General features: G+C 27.6%; 1 protein-coding gene across 2 annotated transcripts in view; it reads left to right on the top strand.

Annotated features, from left to right (window-relative positions):
• Nucleotides 1-13,204, top strand: part of plcb4a (phospholipase C, beta 4a) — a 60,524-nt gene that overhangs the window by 30,306 nt on the left and 17,014 nt on the right. For both annotated transcript variants that reach the window (XM_067368446.1, XM_067368447.1), the window contains 6 exons: nt 34-178; nt 2,562-2,646; nt 4,791-4,915; nt 6,929-6,980; nt 8,794-8,896; nt 10,660-10,824. In XM_067368446.1, the coding sequence (XP_067224547.1) occupies nt 34-178; nt 2,562-2,646; nt 4,791-4,915; nt 6,929-6,980; nt 8,794-8,896; nt 10,660-10,824 (675 nt within the window). The remainder of the gene's footprint in view (nt 1-33; nt 179-2,561; nt 2,647-4,790; nt 4,916-6,928; nt 6,981-8,793; nt 8,897-10,659; nt 10,825-13,204) is intronic.

Raw genomic sequence — 13,204 nt, 5'->3', positions numbered from 1 at the left:
TGCATGGCCAAACAGCATAATTTGTTTTCCCAGGCTAGCGAGACGAATGTGGCTGATGAACTAGCCCTGATTCAGTCGTACACGTATGTGGCGGCCACGACTAACATCCACCCGTATCTGTCCAGTATTGTCAACTACGCCCAGGCGGTGAAGTTCATTGGTTTTGATGAAGCCGAAGGCAAGTACAGTTTGCTCTAAAAAGACAATAGCTATGTTTCCATCCAAAGGTGTTCGCACAAAACATGTCACTTCCTGTGAAATTACTGCAAAATATCATTAATGAAATGTAGGGCTGCAAAGGTGCGAAATGTTTACGGAAACTATCCACGGGAACTTAACCTGGGGAATTTTGGAAATATTCCAATTTGGAATATTCTATAAAATTCTATAATTTCTATAAAAAGTACAGCATTTATTCAAAATAGAAGTCCTAAGTGTCACTTTTTATCAATTTGACAGATCATTGATGAATAAAAGTATTAATTTATTTAAAAAAAAAAAAAAAAAAAAATACTGTTTTTTTCTGTATTTTTGATCAAATGTGCAAAATTCAACTGAAATTGCATTAAATCTGGTTGTTTTAACCAAGATTACACTACAAGATGTTTTTTTTTTTTTTCAACTACATTTAAGTTCCCTGTTATAGGCTAACCTGCAATTTTAAAAATTCCCTCTTTATTCCCATTAATTCCCATACGTTTCCGTTAATTCCCATATATTCCTGTTAATTCCCATGGAAAGTTTCCAGCCTTGAAAATTCCTGTGAAATTACAAGGAAATGTAAGTTGCTGTGATCGGGCTCTTTTTTCCCTCCATCATAAATGAGTTGTCATGTGATCTTGTGTTCGGATGCTGGTGTTTGGGAACACAACCACCAAGGACCAACATTTGAGATGCTGCGATGCGAATGGTCCGCTAGTCCAGTTATCCAGTCACAGCCTCTGCTGAGGCAAAGTCACCTGAGGTTTTGAGGCAGCACTGTAAATTCGAATAAGTTGGGCTAACTCAAAAAAAAATTGAAGCAATCCGGTACATCAATTTTTTGAGTTATGGTGTTCCCAATTTTAAGTAAGCAGAACTGTCAAGTTTTGAGTTTGTAGTACTCATGCATGTTAATTGCTCTTAACTTGAAGTACTGAGTTAGCTAACTCATACATTTTGATTGCAATTAACATACATTTTTGCAAATCGAATGAGTTATTTACTTCACTGTAAATCCTAATAAGCTTTTTAGGTTTAGAAACTCAGTTTAAGTAAGACTTTTATTTTGTACTTATACATTTTTATTGTTCTAAAAGGGTTAGTTCACCCAAAAATGAAAATAATGTAATTTATTACTCACATTCATGTCATTCCACACCTGTAAGACCTTCATTCATCTTCAGAACACAAATTAAGATATTTTTGATGAAATCCGATGGCCAATAACATTTCCTCTCTCAAGATCCATTAATGTACTAAAACATATTTAAATCAGTTCATGTGAGTACAGCGGTTCAATATTAATATTATAAAGCCACGAGAATATTTTTGTTGCACCAGAAAAACAAAATAAGGACTTATTTAGTGATGGCCGATTTCAAAACACTGCTTCAGGAAGATTTGGAGCGTTATGAATCTTTTGTGTCGAATCATGATTCGGATCAATCCACCAAACTGCTGAAATCACGTGACTTTGGCGCTCCGAACCGCTGATTCTCTGCTTCGATTCATGTTTTTTATGCACATTTTTAGAATTTATGTGCATCTTGGCTTTTCCATCCAGCCTTTTTTTTATACAATATTCCAAAATTTGCATAAAAATATGTGGATGAAAACATATTGATATTTAGACCTAAACATAATATACAAATGTGTTATTTTGGTATTATTTATGTACTATATATATTTTGAGTTGGCTTTTCACTTTTCTGAAAAGGCATTTTTTTATATTATCATTTTTCATTTGAATTTTTCATTTAATGTTTTTTTTTTTTTTTTTTTTTAGTAATTATTTTATGTTGTTTCTTTATTTTTTTTTTTTATTTTTTTTTATATATACAATACCTGTCAAAGTTTGGAAACATTAACATTTATTAATGTTTTTGAAAGAAGTCTCTTCTGTTCACCAAAGCTGCATTTATTTGATCAAAAACAGAGTAAAAATTGTGAAATATTATTACAATTCAAAAGAACTGTTTTCTATTTGAATATATAGTAAAATATAATATATTCCTGTGATCAAAGCTGAATTTTCAGCATAATTTCTCCAGTCTTCAGTGTCACATGATCCTTCAGAAATCATTCTATGATGATTATTAGACAAATTCCAAAATATTAAAAAAATTTAATGTTTCCAAACTTTTGACAGTCTGTATATTTCTAAATATTAACATTTAGGTTGTTTCAGACAACATTTAAAATTTTCATTTAGTTTAAGTTTTTCATCTGATATTAATATTTTCCAGCTTTATTTCAAATATTGTTCAATCCATATTAAATGAATGTTAATATTTCAGCCATACAAGCACTCGTCTGTTTCAGGACTGTTCGATCTCCTCATCTTGTCTGTATGTCCACAGAAAACAACATTCATCACAACATGTCTTCCTTCAACGAGTCTGTTGGTTTGGGATATTTAAGGACAAACGCCATTGAATTTGTGAAGTATCCTTTGTCTCGCAGGCTGAGGCGTGTCTCCTGCACTCGTATCCGATCTATAAAACATCTACATGTGGGTTTTATGGCTCTCATTTAAAGGTGCAGAAAGTAATTGTTTTATAACAGACACTTTATCTGCTGATCAGTCACTTGTGAATCATTTATTCTGCATTAAAGCGTCTCATATAAGAGTTAGATGAGGATTTACAGTGTGGATGTAGTCGACTATACGAGCGCCCACACCATGTAAAATAATACGGGTTTATCTCATGTGAGTGAACAGCATTTGAAAACACACTTGTTTGGATAGTGGATAATATTAATTGGTGCACCTTTAACTTTAGTTATTTAGTTTTCTTTCATGGGGTTTTTGCTGTTGAAGGTGTAGTGTACTTCTCTGTTTCCAGGGGGCGCTTGAGTGCAAAAAAATAAGAGGGATGGTTGGAAACGGTTACAGTTTTAATGACTTTTATTCACATCTAGATTTTAGAGGTGAAGAAAACCTAGCAGTGGTAATATAGTTTCATATTTTTTATCAGTGAATTTAATTTTTGTTTTAAATAATTATTTGTTTTATTACATTTGATTGTTTTATTTATTAGCAAATGAATTAATCTCATTAAAATATATCAAAATCAGGAAAATTCATTGGTCAGTGTGACAAATGTGTCTTTAAGTCTTGATTTTAGAGTAAAATGTTTAAAATGCATGCTAATATCATAGTTTCAAAAAATGTTTTTGTGAATTTTAATTTTATTTTTTATTAGCAAATATATTAAAATAAAATATAGTTTATATTACATTTACATCATTTCATTTTTAATTAATGAATTCTTTTTTATTATATTTTATCACATTTAATTATTTTAGTTAGCAAATTAAATATCAAAAATGTAAGATTTTCTATATTTAGAGGTGAATAAGAGATGTTTTATATATATATATATATAAATATTTGTTAAATTAATTTTATTACATTTTTATCATTTAATTTTTTATTTGTAAATTCATTTTTATTTATTACATTTCTTTTATTACATTTAATTATTTTAGTTGTTAGCAAATTAAATATCAAAAATTTAGGTGAATAAAATAGAGCTAATATCATAGTTTTGTTTATTTTGTTCATGAATTTAAATTTTATATATTAAATGTTTTATTACATCTATTTTTTAACAAATTAAATATTAGTAAATAAAATGTAGTCTCTCTTTATTTTATTTTTTATTTTATTATTATTTTTTATTTGTTAAATTTATTTTATTACATTTTCATAATTGCATTTTTTATTAATAAATTCATGTTTATTTATAAAATTATTTCATTACATTTGATTATTTTAGTTGTTAGCTAATTAAATATCAAAAATGTAAGATTTTCTATATTTTAGAGGTGAATAAAACATAGAGGTAATATTATAGTTTAATTTATTTTGTTTATGATTTTTTTGTGAATTATTATATTTAATTATTTTAGTTTTTTGTCTCTTTATTTATTTTTTATTTTTTTAATTTTGTTAAATTTATTTTATTAAATGTTCATTGTTTACTTTTTTATTAGTGAATTCATTTTTTATTTATTAAATTTATATCATTACATTTAATTATTTTAGTTATTAGCAAATTAAATGTCACAAACTCTTTTCATGCCTTTTATTCACCTCTAGATTTGAGCTAGATTTTGAGTATTTTATGGCCCAAAAATCACATGGAAATTTTAAATCTGAATCTCTCGGCATCATTAGAGTCACTGTTTTCTAATGCTGCAGATCTTTTATCATCATCCAGAATGATGAAGTAAAGAGAGGTTGGTGAAGAAACAGCTTTTTGATCTCAATGTCTTTTAATCCGCTGGTGTTTTGGTGATTTTTAGCGGCTGTATGAAGTCAGACAGTGTGTGTGTGTGTGTGTGTGTGTCAGGTCCTTCTAACTAAAAGGAAATCTTCTGAAACACTCGAGAAGAAAAGCCTGACTGAAGGTCTAGAGGTTTATAATGAGAGATCCATCATATCTCTGTTCTCATCCAAAAGAGCCGCTTTCAAAGAGCGTTTGTGCTGTGAAAACAGCAGACCTACAGTGTGAGGATGAGTGTGCAAGAGCCAGAAATCCCTCAGTCCTTTCCATTTTAGTTTCCTTGAATGAGATGCGCAGCTACAACAAGAGACAGATGAGTCGCATCTACCCCAAAGGAGGCCGAGTGGACTCCAGTAATTATATGCCACAGATCTTCTGGAACGCCGGCTGCCAGATGGTGTCTCTGAACTTCCAGACCCCAGGTAATGCAGACCACACACACACACACACACACACACACACACATCCATCTGCGCATCATTCACTTCTACTTTTGGGGCTTGTTACTGAATATTTTGGACTCAACATACATGTGTTTTTAAACAAAGTGGACAATAATACTTATTTATGTCTTTTGATTTTATAGTAAAATAGCATTTTTATTTTTATTGAATATTTGTTACATTTATTTTATTAAATGTTCATAATTTCCCACCCATGTAATGTTTCTACATATATTTTAATTAATTTTTTTACTAGCCTAATTCATTTTTTTTATTTATTTTTTTTATAAATCATAAATTGATGTCAGCACTACAAATACTGCTGTGAGTTTTATTAGTAGTAAATGATCTATTACATTTTCATTGTTTCATTTTAAAGTGAATTTATTTTTATTAACTTGTTACATGAATACATTTAATTATTTTGTTTATTAGCCAATTAAATGTCAGACATTTAATACTGATAACACTTATTTCTGTCTTTTGTTTTGGAGTAAAATATGAAATATTAAAAATAACAAAAAAGTCAAATGTAAAAAAAAATGCTATAAAAATAATGGTAATTTTTTTAATTTATTTTTTATTTTTTATAAATCAAAAATTAATGTCCGCACCGTATTTTAAATAAATAAATACATTTTAATAAGTACATTTTTTAAATTTTATTTTGTTATTATTATTAATGAATTTATTTTGTATCTATCACATTTACTTTATTAAATTAAACTATTTTTATTTATTATATTAATACATTTAATTATTTTGTTTATTTGCATATTAAATGTCAGACATTGATTTTTCAGTAAAATATGAAATATTAAAAAATAAAGTCAAAATAAAACAAATGCATGGTAATATATTAGCAATATTTTTTTTTTTTTATTAATCATAAATTAATATCAGCACTACAAACACTACTGTGATGTATACTGAAAAATTTAAGTGATATCATTATTTTTTAATTGTTTGAAATTGGGAGAGGGTTTGTGGTCATAGAAAACGTAGAAATATCTGATTTTTTTACATTGTAGTTTTGATTAAAAAAAAATATTAAGAAAAAATAATTAAATTCTGCAACAAATATAATTATACACCTAAAAGTTTAGGATGATTAATGTTACTAAAAGAAGTCAGTACAGTAAAAACATAAATATTGTGAAATATTACAACACTTTAAAATAATGTGAATGTATATTAAAATGTGATATTTAAGTAAAAACTGTAAACTGTAATTTATTTCTGTGATCAAAGCTGAATTTTCAGCATCATTGCTCCAGTCTTCAGTGTCACATGATCCTTCAGAAATCATTCTGATATGATGATTTGCTGCTCAAGAAACATTTATGATTATTATTAATGTTGAAAACAGTTGAAACAGATCCGGTTCCTCCCGTTATTGTGATGAAGAAGTCTGTGAGTGTCAAATATTAAACAGGATGTCAAATTCTTGGAAATTCATTGTCTTGAAAAATGGATGATAATTATTTCTGAGTTATTTTTGATTTTTGATTTTCATTTTTAATTTAATTTTGTCTTTTTTTTTTTTTTTTTTTTTTTTTAGTGAATTTATTTTTTATTAAATTTTCACCATTTAATCTTTTGTGTATTTATTTTTTATTTATTACATTTATACATTTAACTATTGTATTTATTAGTAAATTAATTAAATGTCAAACAATACTTATTTATTTTGATAAATTGATTTTGGAGTAAAATGCATGATAATATATTAGTTTAATGTTTTTGGTTTATTTTATTTTTTTATTCATTACATTTTATTATATTTACATCATTTCATTTTAGTGAATTTATTTTTTATTTACATTACAATACATTTAATGATCTTATTTATTAGCAAATGAAATGTCAGACATTTAATACTGAACCCCAAGTATCAAACTCTTTGTAATCTAGTTTCTTAACACTAATAGTAATAGTGTTGGCGTATATTTGTTTTGAAGCTGCATTCATGTTCAGTTTGTTGTTTTGTAGATTTGGCGATGCAGCTCAACCAGGGGAAGTTTGAATATAACGGCTCGTGTGGGTGAGTTCAGATCATCATCTGAGTGTTACTGTACTAATGTCTTAAGCATTCCAGGATTTTTCTCCTTATAGTGGACTTCAGTGGCCTCCAAACGGTTGAAGGTCAAAATTACAGTTTCAGTGTAGCTTCAAAGAGCTTTAAATGATACCAGACGAGAAAAAAATACAACTGTATATGCTTTATAAACACAAAATATCACCGTGCACGTGCAATCATTTGTGTTTATTCAATTTAAATATACTTATTTGCATGTATTAATTCAAATTTATTTAAATCAGTTCTTTTCAATGAATCAGTTGGACTAAACGATTAATTAGTGAATTTCACTGAATAAATATTTATTTGTTCATTTAAACCCATTGAAATGTATTTATTTCAATTTGTTTAAATCTATCTATTTACATTTCTTTATTTATTTTAAAAATCTTTCCAAAATCTTTTTTTTTTTTTTTTTTAAATCTAGTAACCTTGAACAATTGGAAATATATTTATTTACATTTTATTTAAATTTATTTAAATATATTTAAACTTATTTAAATATATTTTAATAAATGACTCATTAGGCAATTTTGTCTGAATGTGTATTTATTTATTGTAATCTATTTAAAGATTATTATTATTTAAATTTATTTAAATCGGTTATTTTTCAATAAATCAGTTGGACAGACTAAACGATTCATTAGGTCATTTATCTGAATATTTATTTATTTATTTTAATCTATTTATTTACATCTATTTAAATATATTTAAATCAGTTCTTTTCAATGAATCAGTTAGACTAAATGATTCATTAGTGAATTTCTCTGAATAAATATTTTTATTTATTCATTTAAACCCATTGAAATGTATTTATTTCAATTTGTTTAAATCTATCTATTTACATTTCTTTATTTAAATTTATTTAAATTTTTTGTTTTTTATTTATTATTTAAAAAATATTTCCAAAATCTTTTTTTAAAAATCTAGTAACCTTGAACAATTGGAAATATATTTATTTATTTTATTTACATACATTTAAATCTATTTATTAACATTTATTTAAATCTATTTATTAACATTTGTTTAAAACTATTTATTTACATTTATTTAAATCTATTTAAACTTATTTATTTTAATAAATGGTTCATTAGGCAATTTTGTCTGAATATTTATTTATTTATTTTAATCTATTTATTTACATCTATGGACTACATGATTTATTAGTGAATTTCTCTGAATAAATATTTTTATTTATTCATTTAAATCCATTGAAATGTAATTATTTATCCATTTACATTTCTTAATATAAAATTATTATATTTTTAATTTATTTATTATTTTAAAAATCTTTATCCAGTGACCTTGAACAATTGGAAAGGTCGTGGGAAAATCCTGGACACTGATTGGTTGAAAACAGCCTGTTTAATTGTGAAGGTCCAACAGAAAGTGGAAAATGGTCATGAAATACTAAATTGACTTAATTAAAACTTTACCAACATTTAAGTGGCATAATTACAGCATATAACGGATTTACCCACATCAAAATAGATTACAGATATGAATCAGTGCCTCAGTGTTTGACTGGTTTGTTCGTTAAAGCAGCAGCAGTTGTCGGTGTTAATTAGCTGTGATGTGTGATCCGGGCTGCAGCCGCTCCGACACTGTGAAACTCCAAACATATTCATCAACACATTAATCACGGCAGCATCCATTAGCATTGTGTTTAGCGCTGTAAGTGAAACACGGGATGAGAGAGACTTCATTAAACGGATCGTTGCTTTAAGGTGACGCTGATAACCGCTCTCGTGATGAACGTGTGATCCGACTCTCACAGGTATCTGCTGAAGCCCGACTTCATGCGCCGCCCGGATCGGATGTTCGACCCGTTCTCGGAGACGCCTGTGGACGGAGTGATCGCAGCCACCTGCAGCGTCCAGGTGTGTGTCCATCCTAACCTCGTCCGCTTTCACAGGGTCCTGCGCTCACGGAGAACCTGGAATCAGGCTGGGAAAAAGCACAGATGTGTCTTTAGTGAACACACGAGAGAGGGAGTCGGTTCTTTTCAGTGAATCGGCTAGACAGACTAGATGATTCATTGGGCAATTTGTCTGAATATTTGTTTATTTATTTACTTTATAATCTCTTAAAATCTATTTATTTACATTTATTCAAATCTACTTTTTACATTTATTCATTTAAATTTATTTTTTTTTTTTAATGAATCAGACTAAATGATTCATTAAGCCATTTGTCTGAATATTTATTTATCTACTTTATAATCTCTTTAAATCTATTTATTTCCATTTATTTAAATCTACTTTTTTACATTTATTTGTTTAAATTTATTTAAATTGGTCTTAATGAATCAGACAGACTAGATGATTCATTAGGCAGTTAGTCTGAATATTTATTTATTGATTTGATTATTCATTCATTCATTATTTTATTTATTTACATCTATTTGAATCTACTTATTTACATGTATTCATTTCAATTCAAATGTATTTAAATGGGTTATTTTTAATCAGACATTCAGGCAATTTTTATTTGAATATTTTATTTGAATTTTATATGAATATTTATTTACTTTATAATCTGTTTAAATCTTTTTATTTGCATTTATATAAATCTGCCTTTTTTACATTTATTTGTTTAAATTGATTTACATTTATTTAAATAGTTTTTTTTTAATGAATCAGACAGACTAAACGATTCATTAGGCAATTTGTCTGAATATTTATTTATTTACTTTATAATCTGTTTAAATCTTTTTATTTGCATTTATTTAAATCTGCCTTTTTTACATTTATTTGTAAAAAAAATGTGTGTATAATTGTTTAAATTGGTTCTTAATGAATCAGACAGACTAAATGATTTAATTAGTCTGAATATTTAATCATTTATTGTATATAATGTATTATTATTTATTTAAATCTATTGATTTATTTAAAACTATTTGTTTAACTTATTTGTTTTTGTTTATTTATATATTATATTTAAAATCTTTATCCAGTAACCTTGAACAATTATAAATATATTTATTTATTTATTTAAATCGATTTATTTAAATAGATTTTAATGAATTAATCAGTTTTGTCTGAATATTTATTTATTTATTTTAATCTATTTCAATCTATTTATTTACATTTATTCATTAATTCTGTTCTTTTTCGATTAATCAATTTGACAGCCTAATTGATTCATTAGTTAATTTGATTCATTTAATTATTTAAATCAATTTATTTACATTTATTCATTTAAATCCATTCAAATTTATTTAAATCAGTTCTTTTCAATAAATCAGTTGGACTAAATGATTCATTAGTGAATTTCTCTGAATAAATATTTATTTGTTCATTTAAATCCATTAAAATGTATTTATTTCAATTTGTTTTGTATCCATTTACATTTCCTTATTCAAAACTATTTATTTGTTTTTTATTCTATTATTTTAAAAAACTTCATCCAGTAACCTTAAACAATTGAAAAGGTCATGGAAAAATCCTGGACACTGATTGGTTCAAAAGTGTAGGAATTCTCCCTTTAAACCAAATGAAAATAAACGCTGTTCTCTTTTAGTTGGTTGAACTTTGACATATAACGACAGAGACATTTCAATGAACCCCTCTCTGAGGTCTGTTCGTGCTTCAGTAACACAGTAAATAAAGCATGTTCATTATGTAACGTGTTTGTCTCTCAGGTGATTTCTGGACAGTTTCTGTCGGATAAGAAGATCGGCACGTACGTGGAGGTGGACATGTACGGGCTCCCCACGGACACGATCCGTAAAGAGTTTCGCACGAAGATGGTGATGAACAACGGGCTGAATCCGGTGTACAATGGAGAAGCGTTTGTCTTCAGAAAGGTGACCTTTACGCCAGTGGCGTCTTTGTCTTGATTGTGTCACGTGACGCTTTTTTTACCCTAAAGAGTCGAGGTGCTCGTTCCTAATGATTCTTAAACTGAACACCAATGACATAATGACTTCCCTTCATTATCTACAACATATCCGAACAGTATAGTGAGCTTTAATTATATCTACATGAGCTAAATGGAGTAGTTACTATAGAGATCTGCTGAATGCTGCGGCCTAATTATCCTCTCTGACATGCTGTTTTATGATTAAACACAACAGGAGAGTTTCTGAAGGATCTTTACATACAAACCACAGTGGTGACTTACAATAGTTGGATGTGAGGAACAGAGCCATCAGGTGTGATCCAGACTTATTTAGCAAATCACCCACAGGCCTTATTGAAACATTTATTTTAATATCATTTATTAATATTAGTTGTAATAGTAGTAGTAGTTATAGTATTTGTTTATTTAATTTAATTTAAAAATATAAAAAAGTGCTATTTTTTGTAAATATTCATAAATATTCATGTGTTACTTTGCTTATAACAAATTTGAATAAAAAGCTCACACCAAAAAATCACAATAAACAGTCATAACAATAAAACATGAATTTTTGTTGCATCAGATGTGCCATTTTTAAATCTGAATGTGGTTTAAGATTTCATATTTTCACAGAAAAATTCTTTGTGTTCCCCTGAAAAAAAAAAATATGAGGGTGGATAAATAATGAATAAAGCAAATCTAAATGTAAAAAGCACACACCAAAATGTTGATATGAAAAAAAAAAAAAAAAAAAAAAAAAAAAAAGGAAGTATACTTTCTCAACTCATAATCTTAGGCTTATTTATTTAAAAATTAGGAGAATAAAAAAAAAAAAAAAAAAATATATATATATATATATATATATATATATATATATATATATATATATATATATATATATATATATATATATATACATACAGCTATGGAAAAAATTAAGAGACCACTTAACATTGATTTCTGAACTTAGAGTGGTCTCTTAATTTTTTCCATAGCTGTATATATATATATATATATATATATATATATATATATATATATATATAAAGAGGGGGGAAAATTATATATATATATATAAATTCTTAGTTTTAAATAAATAAGCCTAAGATTTTGAGTTGAGAAAGCATGTTTTATTGTCAGGGTTCCCACTCACCTTGAAAAGTACTTGGATTTCAGACACAAATATTGGTCCCTGAAGGTGCTTGAATTAAATTTGAAATACATTTTGAAACACATTTTAGATATATTTATACATGCATTAACATAACATTCATTAAAATCGTTGTTTACTATGGTGAAAAGCCGAGAAGAACGGTTTCATTTCGGATGCGAATGTTGTGTGCAGTGGAAAGGTGGCTTTATAGGGGTGTGCAATTTTGATCATGGACGATTAAAAGGTCTCCACCATAGATGTATATCTATGGTCTCCACTACCTGCTTTTGAAGAAATAATGTTGTATTGTGCTAGTTTCAGTCCTAGTTGCTGGTCGCCTCTGTCTCACTGTGTAGTACAAAGCAACATACATTCACATCACATGTTAACACAGCGGTAGAGGAACACTGCAGTTATTCACAATCACAAAAGTTTATTATTTGCATGAGTTTTGCCATTAAAAACGTGCTTTTCTGAGCGGATACACCCCTAAAAGCCTGTCAAACGCTGCGTTTGCTGGACAATGTTATCATTTGCATTTTACTTTGTTAATACAGTCAAAAACACAACAGGTTTGCACCATCGGATAAGTGTAAATTCCAAGTAAACAGTTGAGAGAAAATCAAATGCGTGTGAATAAATTAGATGCGTGCATGAGCCAGGCAACGCATGCTACGACATGTTCTTAAAGGGATAGTTCAACCAAAAATGAAATTTCTCTTTATTTACTCACTCTAAAGTTGATCCAAACCTGTATTAATTTCTGTCTTGTGCTCAGTACAGAAGAAGATATTTTGAAGAATGTGGGTAACCAAACATTTCTTTAATTCTTATAAATTAGTATTTTTATTTTCATCCACTTTGGGCTGAAAATCTCATTCTTTTTTTATATATTTTGTTACCTTGTAAGGCTACTTTTTTTTGAATATATAGGGAAATTAGTTTGACTGTACTGCTCAGTCACTGGCAAAATAGTAAAACCAACATGAAAGAGATTTGTGATCAAATCTTGAATCGCCCACCCCTACTTATTAATTAGAATATTAGGCATATTATGTAAAGTTAGTTTTCCCCCACTCTACCCTAAATTCACAATTGTGAGTTAAAAAGTCAGAATTGCGTGATTATGAAGCCACAATTGTGTCAGAATTGTGATAAATTTCAATTCTATTATATCTTTATAAGCCACAAT

This window comes from Chanodichthys erythropterus, chromosome 18 (genome assembly GCF_024489055.1).
Source record: "Chanodichthys erythropterus isolate Z2021 chromosome 18, ASM2448905v1, whole genome shotgun sequence".
NCBI lineage: Eukaryota > Metazoa > Chordata > Actinopteri > Cypriniformes > Xenocyprididae > Chanodichthys > Chanodichthys erythropterus.
This window is presented reverse-complemented; position numbering and strand designations above follow the sequence as displayed.